Raw genomic sequence first — 22,835 nt, 5'->3', positions numbered from 1 at the left:
CCATGTTGTTTTCCCATTGTCACACTAGTACTGCGTGTTTTTCTACGTGTTGTGATTGTATTCATTGGCTAAATGCTGTGCACCGTCGCGAAGGGGAGCAGAGCAACCGTGCTCCTCTGGCTTCTCCCTTTCTGGGCGTGTCAACTCACCTCCACGGAAGGCTCACAGGAAGGCAGGCTGGCAGATGGGCCGCAACCAGGATGAAATCAGGCCAAAAATGCAGGACAGCAGAGTAGAGAGGCAGAATGGTGCTGGCATCTGAGATCCAGCGAAGTTCAGTGGCTCCTCCCTTTCTGGGAGTGTCGACTCACCTCCACGGAAGGCTCACGGGAAGGCAGACTCCCCGGAAAGTTCACAGGAAGGCAGGCTGGCTGATGAGCCGCACCAAGGGTGAAATCAGGCCGAAAATGCAGGACAGCAGAGTAGAGAGGCAGAAGGGTGCTGGCATCTGAGATCCAGCAGAGTTCGGTGGCTCCTCCCTTTCTGGGCGTGTCGGCTCACCTCCAAGGAAGGCTCACGGGAAGGCAGACTCCCCGGAAAGCTCACAGGAAAGCAGGCTGGCTGATGAGCCGCACCAAGGGTGAAATCAGACCGAAATCTATATTTTTTTTTTTTATTTTATGAAGACAAAGATGCAAAGAAAGAGGACAAGGTGTAGTTACAGTGGGAAGACAATCACCTGTTAACAGAATTCTCATAAGAAATCCCCTTGCTGACACCTTAATTTTGAACTTTCAGTCAAAAAACATATTTTTTTAATCCCACAGAAATGGGGGAATGCAATTAGGTCAGAGGAGTGCCCAATATGACAATGATAATTGGAAATGATCACTCACTCTGAGCAAGAACTGGGTTTTGAAAGGAGGTAAAGTGATATATATGATACCCCTTCAAGTAATAATACTGCAAACCAGAGTGTCTAAAAGGGAAAGAGGGGAAGGGTGGAAAAATGTCTGCCTTCGAGGCAGGCAATACTCCTGGTTCTGCACTCAGAAATCACTCCTGGTGGTGTTCAGTTTGCATATGGGACACCGAAGATCAAGCCTGAGTCAACTGCTTGTAAGGCAAATGCATTATCCTCCATATTATTTCTCTGAGATAGTACAAATGGCCCAAATGTTTATACTTTTTATCTTTCACAGTCACAAGTAATTCATTCTACTTTGAGGGCTCATTACAAAATCAAAAAGGAAAATTCAACAGTATCTCTGATTAAAGAGTATACTTAGGCACTGTTTATCAATCTTTATTTACATCCCATCCCCTGTTCTGCATACTGTTTCATAGACAGAAGTTATTAACCAAGATGGTAGGCTAGTGATATTCAACCTTTTACACCTGTGAATCATCATTGGTCAATGGACTGATGGTTAAAGATAACATACTAGGGCTCCCTTTACAGGTTTTACAACTCTTAACTATTAAGTTTGAAATTATATAAGCACAGAAAATTAAAAAACACACTGTAGGGGCCAGAGAGGTGGTGCTAGAGGTAAGGTGTCTGCCTTGCAAGCTCTAGCCAAGGAAGGACCGCGGTTCGATCCCCCGGCATCCCATATGGTCCCCCTAAGCCAGGGGCAATTTCTGAGCGCTTAGCCAGGAGTAACCCCTGAGCATCATACGGGTGTGGTCAAAAAAAAAAAAAAACACACACACACTGTAAATGTAGAAAAAATGAAAATGTTATTATTCTTTTTCCCACACTACATGCAGTTAGGTCTTCAGCCTAAAGGTAGTACCTAATAGCATATTTGAGAGGTTAAACAGAAATGAATTCTGAAATATCTAAATATCTGTACATAGTGATGCCCTGCACATTTTGCTAGGCCCAGGAAAAGAACTGGTTCTTGGCTTACGCAGAACAGTGGGACTTTGAGGATAGGAACAGGCCTTGGATACCTGTATGGCTTGCAGGAAGAAGTTCTTGGATATCTGTATACCTGATTTCCCAGGAGCTTGCAGGAAAAAGACCTGGGCTACATGTATATCTGCCTGCCTATGGACAATCAGATGTAGTGGGAATAGCCCATTAGAGATGTAATTGCTGCTACCAGCTGAGATGAGTCTCAGAGATCCATGATAGCAGAGAATTTGCCACTGCTCTCAGAACATAGAAGAGCCCTAAGACAGAGCACATGGAGACCTCTTTGACTGACTGAGAAAAACAGGGCAGTTGTTTAATTTTTTTTTTTACTTGAGGCAGTTATGATGTACGTGACTCAAATAAAGAATGTTCTTTCTCCCATGACTCTTCTCCCATGGCAAACTTCAGTTGCTTTGACTCCTCAAACTGGACTCCTGTGAAGTACCAGCTACACCACAAGAGATATATCTGGCAGACATCAAACCTTTGTACTTGGTGGTAGAAGTGTAATTGCTCTAGAAAACAGAATAGCAGTTCCTCAAAAATATTAAAAATAGGATTACCATATGAGTCAGCAATGCCACTGCTAGGAATATATATCACCAAGAACTAAAAGCAGAATCTTAATAGAGTTATTTGCATATCCATCTTCATAACAGCATTGTTATACCAAGAGGTGGAAGCAATACAAATATCCATTGATAGGTTACTACATGAACGAAAAATGTGGTATAGGGGCTGGAGAGATAGCATGGAGGTAGGACATTTGCCTTTCATGCAGAAGGACAGTGGTTCTAATCCCAGCATCCCATATGGTCCCCCAAGCCTGCCAGGAGCGATTTCTGAGCCAGGAGTTATATGTGGTATACTCATAGGGGCTATTATTCAGCCTTAAAAAGCAAGGAACTTCTGTCAATGCTACAACATAGATAAGGCTCGATCACATTTTTCTAAGTAAAATAAACTAGTCAGAAACAAGACTAATACTGGGGTTGGAGAGAAATCTCAAAGTATGAGTACCCCAGGATGCTCCCCAAAGGATCCCCAGGAGAAACCCATAGAACCACGCTGAAAACAGTCTCTGAATTCTCCCAAGTATGACCCAAAAACTAAAGCAGAAAACAAAATATACAAAAATAGAAAGTAGATGGGCCAGAGACATAGCATGGAGGTAGGACATTTGCCTTGCATGCAGAAGGATGGTGGTTTGAATCCCATTATCCCATTTAGTCTCCCGAGCCTGCCAGGAGTGATTTCTGAGCATAGACCCAAGAGTAACCCCTGAGCACTGCTGGGTGTGACCCAAAAAACAAACAAACAAACAAAAAAGAAAGTAGTGTAGTAGTTTCTGAAGGAGCAAGCAATGGAATTGTTTAATAAGTCTGTTTCCTTAGAAGTTCTGAATATCTATTTCTTAGACTTAAACATATTTAACAAGTTGAACAAAATACTGAACGGTATATTTAAAATGATGAATATGGCAAATTTTATTATATGATTTTAAATTTAAAATCCTTTAAGAAATATATTGAAATTAATTCTTATGCTAAAAGAAATGTAAATGTAAAAATAAATAAAAATAAAAAATGTAAATGTAAATACAATGACCTCCATTAGTAAAAAAAATCTCTGATTCATAATGAGATTAGTTCGAAAAATATTTTGAGGTGCTCACTAGTATAAAACAGCGAAGAATTAAAAAGAATGTCTGAAAGTAGAATACAAGTTCTAAACTGTCAAAATAGGCATAATGCTAGCTAAATATCTATAACTAAAACATCCATCTAATTTCAGGAAGGCAAATAATAAAGGCAATTAATAAAGCCTAGGGAAAGCTTACTTTAATATTTTAAAAATGCTTAAGGAAATATGTTTCTGTCTTAGAAGACCTCTAGAATGGTTATTAGAGGTAGCTGCATGGGTAAAAAATATTACAAGACGGGCCCGGAGAGATAGCACAGCGGTGTTTGCCTTGCAAGCAGCCCATCCAGGACCAAAGGTGGTTGGTTCAAATCCCGGTGTCCCATATGGTCCCCCGTGCCTGCCAGGAGCTATTCTGAGCAGACAGCCAGGAGTAACCCCTGAGCACTGCCGGGTGTGACCCAAAAACAAAACAAAAAAAAAAAAAAAATAAAATATCACAAGACAATCTGTTTCCCATCATTGGGGAACTAAGCAGTAGTTGCAATTAATGTTATCTATTAAAGATTGTGTTACAGGGCCAGAGTAATAGTACAGCAGGTAAGGTACTTGCCTTGTATATGATGTGGCCAACCCAGGTTCGATCCCTAGCATTGATTCATAAGGTCCCCTGAGTCCATCAGGAGTGATTCCTGAGCACAGCCAGATATGACTCCAAAACAAAGAAACAAACAAAAATTGTGTTACTTTGGATTTCAAGATGACTCATAAAGCTCCCTCAGTGGTTTCTGTCTATTTTGTAGGTAGGAATTTTACAAATGCCTCATGTTGGAAATGGGATGTTTTCTATTTGAGTGGAGGGCCTCATTAGAAGTACACAGGGACCCAGTGCTTCTTCCAACAGAACTTGATGTGGCAGAGTGCTACTCTGGCCAAGAGTATTGGTACTTAGATTAAAGATGACTAGAGATTAAAGATGACTCAAGCAACCAGAATCATTCCCAGAAGTGCTTGGTGTCTTACAGGGCTGCTACCACCAGAGGAGTCTGGCTGAGGTGTATATGTCTATATCAGATAGTAACAGGATTGAACCTGGGGCCTTGTGAATGCATGTATAAATTCCAGTCCTTTGTTCTTTTTAAATCATTTTTATTGAGGAGCTGTCATTAGCTATACTGTCACTTACACTCTATGCATACATCATCCCCCACATCACACCCATCACCAAAGAGTCTGCTACCCTCCACCAGTGTCTCACAGACCCATTCCAAGCCCCAAAACCACCCATGTAAACTCATTTTCTATAGGGAAGTCTCCAGTTCTGATGACTTTGATCATTTGTTGTTCCCTTATTATGTTTCTTTTTTTATGTCACATATTGAACTCCAACCCTTTGAGCCATCTACTAGCCTAGTAAAATGCCTTTCCTTTAACTCAGTAATTAATTCCTCTAACTGGTAATTAACTCAAATGACATTAGGTAAAATAAGATAAAGTTAATTACTTTTAATCCTTTCTAATATAAATAACTAATAAGCTGTTTTGTGTTCTGTTAGCAGTTTATCTGATGCTTCTTTTTTTTGGAGTACAACACGTATTTGAGCACTAAATCGCAAGATTCTGAATTACTATTTCTATTGTCAGAAGTTGAAATAATTTCTCACTACACACTATGAATAATCTTTTTTTTTTTTTTTTTTTTTTTTTTTGGTTTTTGGGCCACAGGGGTTTCTCCTGTCTCTGCGCTCAGAAATCATTCCTGATAGGCTCAAGGGACCATATGGGATGCCAAGAATCAAACTTGGGTCCATCCAATTTGACCACATACAAGGCAAATGCCCTAACCTACCACTGTGCTATCACTCCAGCCCCTACACTATAAATAATCTTATTCTGCGTGACACTTTTAGAAGGGAAGTTACAGTCCGAACTTCTTTTCCAACTAAACACTGGCACATCTTTTCTTTTGTACCATGTTTGAGCACTGAAGCATATTTAATATCCTATCATTTATAACATTCCTAATTCAATATATTTTGAAGGAAAGACTGAGTAAAATCTGATAATGATGCATAGTTTTATCTGTAGAGTCAGTCTTAAATTCCAAAAATTCTTAAGATAGTCATTTGGCTAAGTGAACCTTCAGAAGTCTACATATTCAATCTGTATTTCTATGTATTTCACCGGGTACTACACAACTGTATACAGAATCACTATCCTTCATACTCATTTATTTTGTCTATTTTAGACTATTTAGTACATTTTCATAAAATAAATCAAGTAAAAATTTTCCTACAAAACAGAAAGTGTTTGTTCTTGCAATAAATGCTGGCTTTTAACACTAATTCTAATCAATACTCATAGTTACTATTTTTCCTATATTTATATCTTGAATTTATTTTTTTTCTTTGGCTCTTATTTTATGACTAAATTTCATCTTTCACTTTATAAGTGAAGAAACTTTAGACCAATGACCCATAAAATAAAGTCATTTCAGTCTACTCACTCATCAACTTTTCAAATAATCTCACATGCAAAGCATGATAGTAACATCCATTACAAGGAATATTACAGTATACTGTCCTATAGTACACCTATCACCAGTGCCAAAAATCTTTCACCACTATCTAAGTTCCTTCTGGTCCACTCATTCATTCAGTATACTCTTAACCCTCCTAATAGCACCACCCTTTTTCCAGTACCCTGCTTGGTAATTTGATTCTGTTGTCAGAAACTAAGAGATTGTTTTCTATCTTTGAATACCACATGAGAGTGGGAGCATTCAGTATTTGTCTTTCTCCTTCTAATTTTTTTACTTAATAAGAAACTTTCTGATTATATCCAATCAGTAAAAGGTAAGTTTTCATCTTTTCTTGTAGCTAAATAGTATTCATTTTTATATATAACCCATCATTTATTTATCCATTCATCTATTATTGCACACTTAATAATGTCCAAATCTTGGCTATTTTAAATAATTCTGAAGATAAGTATATATATATATATATATGTAATAACTTTTAGGTTCTTAGAAGAGTTGACAAGAAGAGGATGACTGGATCAGAGGACAGTTCTTTTTTTAACTTTTGAAAAATACTCTTTTACTATTTACTGTTTTACATAGAGGCTGAATCACTTTAGTTCTGCCAATAGCAAAAGAGTTCATTATTTACCATATCCCTAAGCACTGGCTATTTATAGCTTTTTTCACATAAGCAATTCTCACTGGTATAAGAGAATACTTCATTGTCATTTTTATTTGCATTTCCTTGATCGTCGGTGATTATGAACACTTTATCATATGACTGCTAACCATCTGCTTATATTCTTTGGAAAACTGTTGAGCTCTTCTCCCCATATTATGAATTTTTAGGATTTTCATTTTTGAGTGCTTTAAATAATTTGGATACTAGCCTTTTGAAAGACAAATGATATATACTTTCTCCCCTTATTTGGTAAGGTGTCTTTATTTTACAATGGTTTTTTTTTTATCAAGGTACAGAAGTTTTAACTTATTTTATTTTGGTTTTGGGACCTGCTTTAGTTTAGGGATTCCTCCACTTACATACAAAGGAAAATCCATTAAGGTTCACAGAAGATCTATCAAATGAGACTCTATGTGTCAGAAGTAAATGGTGGTATATAGAAAAAAAGTTCAACGAAATGAGCACCTCACCAAGAATGATCTTTCCAGCTAGATTATCATTCAGACATGAAGAAATAGTACAGAGCTTTGTGGACAAGCAGCAGCATAAGAAATGCATAGCTTTGAAGCTAGTTTTGCAAGAAGCATAAAAGGAGTTTCTTTAGAAGATAAGACAAACTTTTCAGCACTTTGCAACTGAGTATGCTTATGCATACACTCTGTTAAATTAATAAAGGTTTGATTATTTTTAGTTTGTTAAGGGATTTTAAACTTTTTCAATAAAGAATTAATGCTTTATATTGAATGATCTGTTTACTCAGGTTGATTTTATTGCATCTATAAAGACTTTTTTACAAGTTTTTACTTATTAATACAAATACTTAAGCTTTACTATAGTATATTCTAATATAAAGCTAATATTACCTTTTTAGGATAAAACACACTATTATATTTTATAGGCCTATTCTAATTTTCCCTAAAATTTTCTTTTTTTTAAATTATAGCACCATGATTTACAAAGTTGATCATAGGGGCCAGTGAGATAACATGGAGGTAAGACGTTTGCCTTGCATGCAGAAGGGCAGTGGTTCAAATCCCGGCATCCCATATGGTCCCCCGAGCCTGTCAGGAGCAATTTCTGAGTGTAGAGCCAGGAGTAAACCCATAGCACCACCGGGTGTAACCCAAAAACAAAAACAAAAACAAAAAAAAACAAAGTTGATCATAATAGGGTTGTTTCAAGGGGCTGGAGCAGTGGCGCAAGCAGTAAGGTGTTTGCCTTGCATGCGCTAACCTAGGATGGACCACGGCTTGATTCCCAGGCGTCCCATATGGTCCCCTAAGCTAAGATCGATTTCTGTGCGCATAACCAGTAGTAACCCTTGAGTGTCACCGGGTGTGGCCCAAAATTCAAAAAAAAAAGTTGTTTCAAGCATCAAATGTTCTAACACAAATTCCACTACAAGCATGACCTTTCCTCCACTAATGTCCTCAGTTTGTCCAACTGATGTCTCCTGTCCACCAACCCAGCCTACCCCCTTGCACGCACAAAAATATTACTTCATATTGTTTATTACAACACAAAGGTGAATGAAATTATAAACACTTAGATCGATAAAAATTAATTTGTGATCATTATTATATCTCACAATAGTGTTACTAATGTCACAGTCTGAGGGTTTACTGGGCTGGTTGTGCTAGTGAGCCTTTTGTGTTATTGTTTAGGCTCACTGAGCATGGTAGTCTTCCTATCAGGTATTTTGTGCTCTCAATTGAACAAATAGTACTAAAATTTGGAGGTGTCATGCAGATGCACATGCAGCTACATGATCCAGGAGCTAAACAGCTGGGACATTTTGGTGGTTTGGCAGTTTGATGACATTCAGTGATGTAGCTGGGCCATTTCTCTGCTATCAAGATGGTGGTTGTGGATGTGGGCTGATGATTTTCTGGGTAGGGGGATGGGTGGCTACAGGGGGAATCTATCCACCCCATTCTGAGAACACCACAGTGTTTTCAGCCTACAGATTGGTCTCACTTGGGAAGATTCAGTTGCTCATCATTCTTTGTGAGACTAGTTTTGGAGCTGGGTCATTTCTAAGTCTGAGGGTGTTGGTGGGTTTCAGCTTGGACCAGTCTACCTGGGAAGCAATACATCATTTTGACAATGAGTTGTGAAGCTGGGTTTTCTCTTGAAATTTTCTTAATTCTCTTCTCACTCTTACTAAACTATCATTTATAATCCTACAAATAATTAGGTTCATGTTAAATTATTAGCATATAATTCTTCAGACTATTACTTTTATAATTTATATAAGTATAAAAAAGTTTTTGAAAAAATTTTAAAACTGTACTAAAGAAGGGAAATGCTGAATAGACTGTTCTGTTAAAATATGATTTGATTTTTTTTGTTTTTTTTTTTTTTGGGGGGGCCACACCCGGTGATGCTCAGAGGTTACTCCTGGCTATACGCTCAGAAATCACTCCTAACTTGGGGTACCATATGAGACGCCTGGGGATAGAACCGCGGTCCTTCCTAGGCTGTGGCCAACAAGGCAGACGCCTTACCACTCCGCACCACCGCTCCAGTCTCATGATTTGATAATTTTAAAGTATGCAATAAATCACTACACATTTATAATTACCAAAACCTGGAAAATTAACAATGAAAAGCAAATGCAAATAATGTTCACTTTTCCGGGGAAACCATAGGCTTACTGACATGATGACTAAGAGGTAACTTGTCTTTGGTTTAACAACTAATATGCACAGATTATCTGTCAGCTGCTTAGACAGAAGCAGAAAAAAAGGGCAATCATAATGAATGGTTTGATCAAAAATATGTCTTAGAAATCCACCCTTCTGCTATAATGCACTTCACTTTTGATAAATTAAGAAAAATAGATACCCATTTCAAAAGATTATAGAACAGTAGATGTCTTGCTTAGGGAATAGACAGCTGGGAGACCTCCATACTCAGTATCTTTAAACAGAAATCTCTTTATCCTCTAGAAACAGAGGGAAATAAATTTTTTTATTTAAAATACATATTTTCTTTAACTCAACAATACTTCCCAAACATAATATCCAAGTTCCCTGTTAATAAAAACTCATTTTAAAAGATATATATTATGAGGCCACAGCAATAGCACAGGGGTAGGGCTTTGCATTCAGTTGATCCTGATTTGATACTTGACATCCCATATGGTCCCCCAAAGCCTGCCAGGGGTAATTTCTGAGTACAGAACCAGGAAGCAACTCCTGAGCACCACCAGGTATGGCCCCAAACCGATAGATAGATAGATAGATAGATAGATAGATAGATAGATAGATAGATAGATAGATAGATAGATAGATAGATAGATAGATGATAGATAGGTAGATAGATAGATAGATAGATAGATAGATAGATAGATAGATAGACAGATGATAGATAAAGCTATAGACATATACACACACATATATATACACATACATATATATAATTATGTTAAGATTAAAGTATTTACAATGACAGACTTAACTACCCTCACTCTAGAAAAGCTGGAGGCTCCTGATAGGTTCCATGAAACAAGGTCCTAATCTCACTATCTGTAAAAATGAAAAAAGCATCTCTAGAGAACTCAAGAGATCAAAACTTTCAGATTATTATGCCTTGGGATGCACATATTTTGTATATTTTACTTTCAAAATGGCAAATTCAGAAATAATTGGGGGTTTATTGTTTTTGTGTTTTGTTTTATTTTGTTTTCAAAAGGGAAGGTAAGGCCTTCTGGAAAAGCTGGGTTCACACCCACTGTTTTGCACTGAGTACTTAGGACCTGTCAAAGAGGAACTGGGCTATATTTATAAGGGCCTTCATGCTAATTCAAACTGGAAGTGGCTTGCTCCTCGAAGCCTGAAAGATGTTATATGATAGGCTAGGATTTTATTGCTGGTGAACTTGATTATCCTTATTATCATTCTTTAGTCCCAGATGACAAAATGAATTCAGAGGTGAACATTTTGCTAAGATAGATGAAAAGAAAGAGAAATATGTAAACTGCATTGGCTCTGTAATGTTGGTAGATTGCCTGTGCTTACCACTTGCCCCCAGGGAGGACTCTGTGTGGACATGTAAAAAAGCCCAGGTACCCATCACCAGGATGAATCTGAGCTACAGGACCAGCAATTTCTTTTCCCATTCCCATTCTCGTTATGCTTTCCAAATATATTCTGGATATCAGTGGAAATTCCCACCATTTCCCTTTGGTAGGGTAATGGATAAAATGGTTTTCCCCTGTGATTGAAGCAATGCTAAGATGAAAAACAGAAATGGTATTTTATTACTCAGATTCAATCCTATATTACTCAAACTGCTGTGATTTTTGCAATCATTAACTTCTCCATCACTCCTAAAAATGCTGAGTACCTTTCCTGCAATGCACTAGTGATAAGAAGGATTATCACACCATTCAGGGGATATAGATAGATAGGAAATTACTCCTAATGCTATACAATTTTTCCTCTGGTCAGTTAGAGTGCAAATATTTAGTGTCTAGTCTATCTTCCCTTCTGAGAAGAGATTAATGGCACTGGTAACCCTGAGAGGTAAGTTCCCTCAGTGAAACTTTTGTCCAAACTAAATCATAATAGTCAGAGATTAGCTTCACAGACTATACAAATCCAGGGGGATTGCAGTTTTCATAAGGTGTGTAATGTTGAAGATATAATTTCTGAGCTAAAGCTGGTTAGTCTGGTTAACCTGAGATCTAACAAAGAAACTGTATCCACAGTCCTTGCACACTAGTTTAACAAAGTCAGGCTTCTGGTACCCAAAGAGCTTAACATTCCCTTCAAAATGTGCAGAGGAGGCCGGAGAGATAGCATGGAGGTAGGGTGTTTGCCTTGCATGCAGAAAGACGGTAGTTCGAATCCCAGCAACCCATATGGTCCCCTGAACCTGTCAGGAGCGATTTCTGAGTATAGAGCCAGGAGTAACCACTGAGTGCTGCCGGGTGTGACCCCAAAACCCCCCCCAAAAAATGTGCATAGAGGAGGCATCAAATGTCTCATTTGTTGATCCCCTGAAAGTAATGCTCCACCTCAGTTTTATTACATACACTAATGCCGAAGGATGGTTGAGTAGGACCATAGAGCACATTAGTGGTCTATAAAATGTGGTGTAAGTCAGCTTCTTTTAAGATATTTTAAGCACCATTCTCCAAGGTCTCATAGTGACACTGTACTTAATCTCACAGGGTGCACACAGTTCTACATGTGTCAACCATTGAAATTGTGATCCCCAAAGTGAAGGGTTAGCTATCTGTGATTTTTATTACCTACCCAGAGCACAAAATCTTCAGACTGGCTGCCCCTGGTCTCTGGCTCTTCATGTATCTCCTGATGATGCCAGGAACAATGTGATACTTATCTCAAAGCCAGGATTATGAACAAACCTATTCTTAAATGCAGATATCAGTTTTCAAGGGAATCTCTTAAAATTAAACAAAAACCTTGAAGTATGTTTTGAAGCATTTTTTAAATTTCTACTCTGCTGAGGAAGAAAAGCATTAGAAGATGTTCTTCTTGTGGTCGGGAGCCATAGTTTCAGGGATCTCTGTAGTGGAAGATAATGTTCCATCTCACACGAGCTGCACTTTCTTCCAGGAGATGTGGTAACTCTAAGAGTCTGGCAAAGGGCCCGGAGAGATAGCACAGCGGCGTTTGCCTTGCAAGCAGCCAATCCAAACCAAAGGTGGTTGGTTCGAATCCCGGTGTCCCATATTGTCCCCCGTGCCTGCCAGGAGCTATTTTTTTTTTTTTTTTTTTGGTTTTTGGGCCACACCCTGCGGTGCTCAGGGGTTACTCCTGGCTGTCTGCTCAGAAATAGCTCCTGGCAGGCACGGGGGACCATATGGGACACCGGGATTCGAACCAACCACCTTTGGTCCTGGATCAGCTGCTTGCAAGGCAAACGCCGCTGTGCTATCTCTCCGGGCCCGCCAGGAGCTATTTCTGAGCAGACAGCCAGGAGTAACCCCTGAGCAATGCTGGGTGTGACCCAAAAACAACAACAAAAAAAAAAAAAAAAAAAAGAGTCTGGCAAAAAAAAAGAAATTATGCCTTGACACAGAAAAATACTCAGTCTTGAGATAACTTGGAGACTACACTGTATGGAATTCTTCAGGACGACCTCCTTGCAGAAACTTCTGAAAGCATTCTCAGCACTCCATACAGGCTTTAATAAGCAAGATGTCTGAAAGTGTCTTCTCTGTTAGCTTTAGTTCCTTAAATAAGTCTTCTCTCCTGTTTCCCCCAGGTCTGGCAAGGTGTTCAGGAATAGAAACTCCTTTTTGACAGTGTTCCCAGTAATACAGGTACCCAATATTTGCTAATATCAGCTGTACTATCTGAAAAGTTGAGCAGTTACTGTGCCACTGATAATTTATTTACTCACAATTAGGTCTTACTTCAGAAAGGATCAAGTGAAATTTGCATAAATATACATGCCACAAGATAAAAAGCCAAGTTAAAGAAGAGAATGAGAAAACCAAGACAAAAGAAAACTGAATGTAGGAAAGATGAATTGTTCTGGGAGTTCTGGGAGCATACAAATTAATGTATGCTATAAAATTCTGCACATTTGCTGGAGGTAGATCAGATACTTAGCTCTAATACTTCTAGCAGCCAATAAACACAGGTCTATCCAGTTGGTTGCATGATTCAGCATCCTTAAAATAAAAGCAAAAAGCTGGGCCGGAGAGATAGCATGGAGGTACAGTGTTTGCCTTGCATGCAGAAGGACAGTGGTTTGAATCCCGGCATCCTATATGGTCTCCCGAGCCTGCCAGGAGTGATTTTTGAGCAGAGAGCCAGGAGTAGCCCCCTAAGAACTGCTGTGTGTAACCAAAAAAAAAAAAAAAAAAAAGGCTAAAAGCTTCAGAAAACTATTTCTCTCTTGAAACAAAGTCCTCAGCAATTCCTATCGTCGATGTGTCAATGCCTTAGAAGGCAATTAATCATGACAATGTGATAACATAGGTCATTGACAACACTTAAGTCAGTTAATACAAATGACAAATAAGAGAGTAATCAAGCAATGGAAGGAGTGCGACTGGCCCCACTACATGAACTTTATCAGGAACAGATTTAAGTTTATCTAGCCAGGGGTCTTCAAGCTTTTTAAACAGGGAGTCAGTTCACTGTCCCTCAGACCATTGAAGGGCCAGATTATAGTTTTTTAAAGTCTATGAACAGGGGCCGGCGAGGTGGCGCTAGAGGTAAGGTGTCTGCCTTACAAGTGCTAGCCAAGGATCAGGACTGCAGTTCGATCCCCGGCATCCCATATGGTCCCCCCAAGCCAGGGGCAATTTCTGAGCACTTAGCCAGGAGTAACCCCTGAGCATCAAACGGGTGTGGCCCGAAAAACCAAAAAAAAAAAAAAAAAGTCTATGAACAGGGGGCCAAAGGAGGTAAGGCATTTGCCTTGCATACAGAAGGTATGTGGTTTGAATATTGGCATCCCATATGGTCCCCTGAGCCTGCCAGGAGCGATTTCTGAGCTAGAGCCAGGAGTAACTCCTGAGCAGTGCCGGTGTGACCAAAACCCAAAACCCAAAACAAAAACAAAAACAAAAAAAGCCTATGAACAATCTGAACAACAGTGGTCCACAGGCCATAGTTTGAGAACACCTACAGATACTGAGAGGAGGATCAAGAGATATGGAGGAGGGGAGATGGAGAGTGTGGCGCACAATCCAAACTTGCGCACTGTGGACATGGAAATAATTGGCTGCAGTGGACAAGATACGTGTCTTCAGTGAACCACGTGTGGCCCACAAGCCATAGTTTGAGGATCCCTGATCTAGACTAACCTAAAATTCAGAGCCAAGTATCTTAGAAATTATAAACATTAGAATTATAAATATTATTATAAAATGTATAAAATTATAAAAATTGGAAGCACCTGTCTATACTTCTGGAAGGTAAGCCTATTTCATAGCAATCTCAAGGGAGAAATATGATCCAAGGAAAGTTAACAGGCACCTATCTAAAGAACTATACTGTGTATATCATTTGGGTAGTTATTCATAAGCAGTTTCTCTTTTGTGCTTTAAAGAAATGCTGAGTCTCAGAATTGCCAGCTCCTGAGAAGCATCTGAAGAATACTTTCGTGTGAAATGTGAAACTTTTAAGCTTTCGCTACTGTCCAAATGTGTGTTGACTGTATGAAACAATAGTATTATAGGTAATGTCTATAGCATATGGAAAGCCTAACAATTTTTTTTTTTTTTTGTGGTTTTTGGGTCACACCCGGCAGTGCTCAGGGGTTATTCCTGGCTCCAGGCTCAGAAATTGCTCCTGGCAGGCACGGGGGACCATATGGGACGCCGGGATTCGAACCGATGACCTCCTGCATGAAAGGCAAACGCTTTACCTCCATGCTATCTCTCCGGCCCCAACAATTTATTTTTTTAAATAAATTATCTTTACTTAAACACTGTGATTACAAATATAATTGTAGTTGTATGATTACTGTCATGTAAAGAACACCCCCTTCACCAGTGCAGGATTCCCACCACCAATTTCCCAGATCTATTTACTCCCCACCCCACCCACCCCTGTACTCAAGACAGGCTTTCTTTTTCCCTCATTCATTCACATTGTTATGATAGTTTTCAGTGTAGTTATTTCTCTAACTGCACTTATCACTCTATGTGGTGAGCTTCATGTCATGAGCTGCACCTACATGGGAAGATGGGGAGAAATAAGGGTTGGGACTGAGGCAGTAAAAGATTAGAAATGAGATTTGTAGGGGCCAGGCGGTGGCGCTCGAGGTAAGGTGCCTGCCTTACCTGCGTTAGCCTAGGAGACGGACCGCGGTTCGATCCCCCGGCGTCCCATATGGTCCCCCAAGCCAGGAGCGACTTCTGAGCGCATAGCCAGGAGTAACCCCTGAGCGTCACCGGGTGTGGCCCAAAAACCAAAAAAAAAAAAAAAAAAAAAAAAAGAAATGAGATTTGTAGGGCGGTATCAAGGTCACAATACAAGATGGATGTTATGGATATATAAAATATATGCATACAATACTATCAATAGGAAAACAAGGAGAAAAAAATTCCAGTGACTGTCCCAACATAAACCACTACTAAAACGGCCCGCCTTCCTCCCAAAGCGCATTTCCAGTAGTGTAGGGAGAGGTAGGGGGGAAGCCTGAGGACCACTAAGAGTCCACTTGAACCCACTTCTGGCCATCTGAGCTGGCACCCAGGGAAGGCCTGGAGTCAGGAGAAAAAGACAAGGATGGCTGGGGGCCTGCCAAGCCTCCCAGCACTCCCCAGGCCAGGGAGAAGGGCTCTGGTATGGGGCCTCCCCAAACCCCCTACCTGGCAAGAGCTGGTCTCCAGAATCAAAGAGGGAACCGGAAGCCAGATGTCTGCCCGCCCTCCTCCCACAATTTATCTTTTTAAACACAAATTTGCCTCAAAGGACTGGTGATATTCCTTCTAAGTAATAAAACAATTAAGTAAAATGTACCTTTGACCTGTGAATTGAAATTATAGATACGTATCAACTATTTCCCTGATACCTTTGACCTGTGAATTAAAATTATAGATACGTATAACTATTTCCTTGATAATTTTTTGTTTAAAAATAAACTTTCGGGGCCAGCGAGGTGGCGCTAGAGGTAAGGTGTCTGCCTTTAAGTGGTAGACAAGGAAAGATCGCAACCACAGTTCGATTCCCGGCGTCCCATATGGTCCCCCCAAGCCAGAGGCAATTTCTGAGCACTTAGCCAGGAGTAACCCCTGAGCATCAAACGGGTGTGTCCCGAAAAAACAAAAACAAAAAAAAACCTTTCCATATCAATTGGTACAAGCATATTTTTCACAAGCTATGTATTTTTAACTTTTAAAAATATAGGCAGCAAACAATCACTGCCATAACTTCAAACAGATACACAGTCAAACGTGCATCTTTTATTATCTTGGTTAGAGTATTTCAAGATTCTAGGGGCATCACATAGGCAAGACTCTTTAATCTTTTCCATCTACAAGTCACACTATCCAGAATCTAATCTTCAGCATAATAAATGCAGAGACTTTGTCAAAAATACATAATTGAGTGAAAAGAGAGTACAGCAGATTAGATGCTTACTTTGCATGCAGACTTTAATTCAATCCCCAGCACTGGCACCACTTACAGGCAGTGGAAGACCAAGAGAAATGATCCCTGAGCATAGAGCCAAGAATAAGCCTTAAGGGAAGCTAGATATGGTCCAATCCCTTCCTTCTCAAAAGAAAACAATAATGCATACAATTGAGTAAACTCATGAGAACAAGTTCATGTTAACTTAACACATAAACATCTGATCTACAATTAGAATACCAACTCATTAATTAATCATAAAGAATATTTGTTTTGGGGGCCAGAGAGATAGCATGGAGGTAAGGCATTTGCCTTTCATGCAGAAGGTCATCGGTTCGAATCCCGGCGTCCCATATGGTCCCCCGTGCCTGCCAGGAGCAATTTCTGAGCATGGAGCCAGGAGTAACCCCGGAGCACTGCCGGGTGTGACCCAAAAAACACACACACACACAAAAAAAAGAATATTTGTTTTACAGGCCAGAGAGATAGCACAGTAGTAGGGCATTTGCCTTGCATGAAGCCAATCCAGGACAGAGGTGGGATTTCTGAGCACAGAGCCAGAAGTAACCCCTGAGTGCCTTTGAGTTTGACCCAAAAGCCAAAAAAAAAAAAAAAAAAAAAAAAAAAGAATATTTGTTTTCCTAGTCAGATATATTGCATCTGAAGCTATGCTCCTTTTCCAGTGCTAGGCTACCTGGATGTTTGAATTGTTAACCAGAAATTAGAGCAAAGAGAATTATGGAACATACCTAATTACCCATATCCATCTTCAAAAACTTTCTAGTAATCAAAATCTCTATTTTCACATGTAGAATCTATCTTTCCTTTGTTATTATTGCCCCAACACTTCTTAATCTGCTAGTTTTCTTCTACCATATCTTTTTCTCTACAGGATACAGTACAACATGAGAATGTTCCTTATAAGTATTACTATACATCTCTTTCAGATTAAATATCTCCAGGTAAAATTACTTAAGTGACTTATTCAAGGTTACAGCTAATATAAGGCATAATAAAGATTAAAGTAAAATCTCAAACTAAAACTCCACACTTTCATTTGTTTTGGGGCCACACCCAGTAATCCTCAGGGGTTACTTCTGGCTCTAAACTCAGAATTTACACCCAGCCTTTGGTAACCATAATAGGATGTCGAGGCTTGAACCCAGTCAGCACCATGCAAGACAAATACCCTATCCACTGTGCTATAGCTCTGGTCCCCAAAGTACACACACAAACACACACACACACACACTTTATAAAACTGCTTTATTTAAGCACCATAGTTACAGAAATGTTCATAGTTGGGGTTTCATTCATAGAATATATACCACCGGTGCAATATTTCTACCACCATTTCCCTCCCATCCCCCAAACCCCCTATCTCTGGGGCAGGCATTTTGCCTCTCTCTCTTCTTTCCCTCTCTTTCTCTCTTTCTTTCTCTCTCTCTCTTTCTCTCTCTCTTTTCTTTCTCTCACTTGCTTGTTTTCTTTCTCCTTTATGACACTGTAGTTTGCACTATTGTTACTGAGGGGGTGCTATGCATGTCACTTTATCCCCTTTCAGAGCTCAGTTCTTGTCTAAAGTGATCAGTTCCAACTATCATTGTCATAGTAGACCTTTCTCTACTCTAATTGCACTCACAAAAGTTTCTTCTCATGAACTCTGACTGGCCCTCATCTCTATTGTCTCTGGATATTATTACCACACTGTCTTTTATTTTTCTTATATTCCACAGATAAATGAGACTATTCTATGTCTATACCTCTCCCTCTGACTTACTTCAATCAGCATAATAATCTCCATGTAGAGGTGTGGGGGGAAATAATACCCATGTATATCCATGTATAAGCAAATTTCATGACTTCATTTTTCCTAATGGCTGCATAATATTCCATTGTGTAGATATACCACAGTTTCTTTAGCCATTCATCTATTGTCAAACGCTAACACTTTTAAAGATTTGTGAAGTAAAACATATCTTAAAGGTATCCCTCCTCTGCGTTCCCATAACATACAAAAAGAACAACATACTAAAGGCACAGTATTTTTGGTATGTATACATGTACATACATATATATATATCTTACTGTACAGAAACTTTCTGAAGACAAAAATCATTCATCTTTGTATTCTAGTATGTTCCTTATCTATTTAGGTAAATATACAAATGAAAGTGTCCCAGTTGTAAATATAAAGACCATCCAACTAGACCTTGAAATACCATGCAGCCTTAGGAAAATCGTAATTTCTCCAATCATTATCAGCTTATCTACAGAATGAGGATGGAAGGGATAATACAAGGTAGTTTAGGAAACATGTAACTAAAAGGCACTAAGACTATAGTTGTTCCTGAATTCTTATGCCCTGCATTCTTAGTTTACATTAGAAATAAAATTAAGGGCCGGAGAGATAGCATGGAGGTAAGGCATTTGCCTTTCATGCAGGAGGTCATCGGTTCAAATCCCGGCATCGCATATGGTCCCCCGTGCCAGCCAGGAGCAATTTCTGAGCCTGGAGCCAGGAATAACCCCTGAGCACTGCTGGATGTGACCCAAAAACCACAAAAAAAAAAAAAGAAATAAAATTAAGCTTTTATGTTTATTTATTCTTTCACTTTTATATCACTCTAGCATAGCATATATAAAAATATTTCATGAAACTTCCTCTTAGAAAGGGAGATAGGTATCCTATATACAATATACAGAATATTATATATTTATATAAAATCTGTAGCATGCTCCTCTTGTGAATAAAATAGTGCTACACAACATAAAATGCAATTAAAAAGCTGAATTTTATTTACTTGGAAAAAGAAAAAATTACCTGATATTATTATTATGATGTTGATGATGGCCACATTACCAAAACTACCAACTTTTTTAGTTTTGTCCTAAAACAAAGCCAAAATGAATGCTCTAGTTATATATAGTAAGTGTTATAGTCAAAACAACTATTCTATATTTAAAGGTACTGATAATACTAATCATTTTTTACAAACAAGAGACTTTTCAAAGTAGAAGACAATGAAAGGCATTTCATAGTTTCAATGATCAACTTTTGGGGGATCATGTATAGTACCAATGCTTGAACCAGGTCAGAAACTTAGAACCAGGCAAGCACATCTTACCTCCTGTACTATCTCTTCAGTCACAATTATTTTAAAATTTAATGAAAACATTTATACTTGTCAAATAAAATTGTTTAACATATTCTTTTTTGGATGGCACATTTTCCAGATCATATTACAAACTTTTCAACCTGAAATCCATTTGGGGCTGAACTTTCAGGTTTTAAATCAAATAAAATTAAAGGCTTAAATGCCCTGTAATGTTCAGGCTCAAAGTATGTCAATATAACATAACTATACAAATACAACTCAAAGTTTTACAAGATTAATACTACAATCAAATCTTACCATTGAAACTTTACTTTCTAAGTCTAGAACTAGATTATGCGCTATCAATGAATGTAATGTAATAATATATAACAAAAAGCTTTTTAAAATAATTTTTACCATAAAATAAAAATAGACAATTTAATTGAAACCAAGAAAACAAACCAGTCATGACTGGCAACCTTGTCATTTAAATACGTTTTTATAAGAGCACATTTTCTCCCTCCTAATTTTTTTCTCTCTTCCCTCAATTAATTTTGTATCCTTCACCTGCCCTGTGACCAAAGAAAAATGAACACCAAGGCTCACAACTAACTACAGAATGACAACAGCAAAGACACACACACCCCAATTTGGAAACAGAAAATAGAAAGAGCTAGAGTAAATAAGAAATGGCAAACTTTGATTTCAGTTCTACCAAAAAAAAAATTTCCAACCAGTTGTTTTTATTCCTGATAGTCAATGCTTGACAAACTCAAACAAATTCACTCACCTTAAAAAGTCTAGCCCCAGGGAAGGAGACTTTCTGCATCAAGGAGAAATTACAAGTAAGATAACCAATTAAAACTTTCTTAATGTTCACTCAAAATAATGGCCAACCATCCAGCACTTAGGGTCCAATATTTCTTGGAGTGGCCATCTGGGCAGATGACCCTGCTTTAGAAGTCCTCCCCCACACCACAAAACACCACACCCAGACATAGAACAATGATCATGGCATCTGCAGAGAAACCAGAAGTGTCCCGCATATGGGGGCAGGGGGAGTTAGGAGACTGAGCTGCAAAAGAAGGGAAATGATGATAGGGGAGGTATGAGTGAAAATGAGGACTGGACAGGGGCAACGTGCAACAAACTGCTATAAACAGATAAAGATGAGATTTGGAACAGAGTTGGAACTATTAATTTTTTATTAATTTGAACTAGCTTTGTACTAATGCATGCCCAAGGGACAGAGCCTGCCTGCACCCTCACTTCTAAGAGCTCCAATGCAAAACCTGAGTGCAGCACAAATCCCATTGAAAGCGCAGCTTCTAGCTTCATTTTCTGTACCCTGACGAAGCTCAGAGAAAACCCCAAATATAGTAGTCCTAGTCCGTACCCCCACCCCTCGCCCGCTGGGTCGCTGGGCAGTGCTGGAGGCACCAGCACGGAGCATCACCACCACCTCTGCAAAGGCCAGGAGCATAATCACCTGGAGCGCCAAGATCAAGTTAAGAAGAGCACGAGGCCCAGGACGCGCTGCAACGATGCATTCCCAAAGTTAATGAACTTGCAAATCCAAAACACCCGGAGTTGTCCTTTGGGTTTCTTCAGACAGTGAAGACAATGCGAAGGAGTCACCACCTCCTTCCCCCTCAGTGATCTCGCAGGCAGATTCACTCTTTTCCCCGAGAAAGCATCCAAGAGCATTTCTGCGTGTGTGTGTGTGTGTGTGTGTGTGTGTGTGTGTGTGTGTTTGCGTAGCTCAGCCTTCTACCTATGAACAGGGGAACTGAGTCACTCGAACCCCTACTCACCTTATTGCCCGAAGTTCACGATGTGTGTGTGTGTGTGTGTGTGTGTGTGTGTGTGTGTGTTTGGGGGGGGGGGGAAGGGGAGAGTGGAACTAGGCAATGTACCCGTAAAACCATCACAGTGCTGTGCTGGGTTCCGAACTAGGGAGTCGAACTAGGGAGTCCTCCGTATTCTAAACCCGGGGTCAGGTTGTAGAGGACGCTCCCCTCGCCAAAGTGACCCCCTGAGTCCCAAGAGGTCCGAACCCAGGTCGGGATTGCATTTCCAATCAGCGGCTTTCGAGCAGCCCAGCCCCGCGCCCCTCGCGCCCTTCCCGCAGCCCGCACAAGTGCCGGGGTGCTGCAGTGAACGTCCGTCAGTCTGTCAGTCTGTCTGTCCGGGTCGCCTTCCACCGTGCGACCTTTCCACGCCCAGCCAGGCAGCCAGGCAGCCGGCGATCGGTCGGTCGGTCGGTCGGTCGGTCGGTGGCGCTCTCCCTTACCTCGCCCCCGTGGCCGTCGAAGATGCCGAAGATGGACGGGTGCGTCTTGTTGGCCAGGTCGGTGAGCACCTCGAAGCGGTCCTCCATGTGGTCGCGGCGGCCCTGGATGGAGTAGACGGCCACGTTGTGGCTCTTGAACTCCCAGGTCTTGGAGAACTCGGCCTCGAGCACGTCGAGCCCGCCCAGCCGCTCGTTCTGCATCATCTCGGCCACCTTGCCCTGCACCATCTTCACGGCGTCCCGGCTGGACTTGACGATGGTCTTGACCTCGTCCGTGTGGAAGAAGTAACTCCACAGCGCCAGGCTGACGCACAGCAGGAAGAGCGTCTCGGGTCTCAGCAAGAAGTAGCGCATGATGCGACCCAGCAGCGACAGCAAAGTCATCGTATCCTCTATCATGGAGAGAGCCTCCGGGACGGGCAGCGATCGGCGCGGCGCGGCGCGGCGCTCGCCGCCCCTCGGGGTCCCGGGCAGCCGGCCGGGGGGCGGCCGCCGCGGCGTGGGCTCCGAGGCCGGGCTGCCCGGCTTTTGTCTGCGCGCCCGCCCGCCCGCAGGCCCGCGGCCCCGGCGCGCTCGCTAGCCCGCTGCCCGCCGCTCCGTCGCCCGCGCCCGCGTCCCTTTGTGAGGCGACGGCGGAGGCGGCCGCTGTCGCCGCTGCCACGA

General features: G+C 40.5%; 1 protein-coding gene across 1 annotated transcript in view; it reads right to left on the bottom strand.

Annotated features, from left to right (window-relative positions):
• Positions 1 to 22,574, bottom strand: part of PPM1L (protein phosphatase, Mg2+/Mn2+ dependent 1L) — a 242,152-nt gene extending 219,578 nt beyond the window's left edge. The window contains exon 1 of the mRNA XM_049775988.1: positions 22,173 to 22,574. Coding sequence (XP_049631945.1) covers positions 22,173 to 22,571 — 399 coding nt within the window. The 5' untranslated portion in view covers positions 22,572 to 22,574. The remainder of the gene's footprint in view (positions 1 to 22,172) is intronic.
• Positions 22,575 to 22,835: the final 261 nt, after the last annotated feature.

The sequence above is a fragment of the Suncus etruscus genome, chromosome 6, assembly GCF_024139225.1.
Source record: "Suncus etruscus isolate mSunEtr1 chromosome 6, mSunEtr1.pri.cur, whole genome shotgun sequence".
Taxonomy (NCBI): domain Eukaryota; kingdom Metazoa; phylum Chordata; class Mammalia; order Eulipotyphla; family Soricidae; genus Suncus; species Suncus etruscus.
This window is presented reverse-complemented; position numbering and strand designations above follow the sequence as displayed.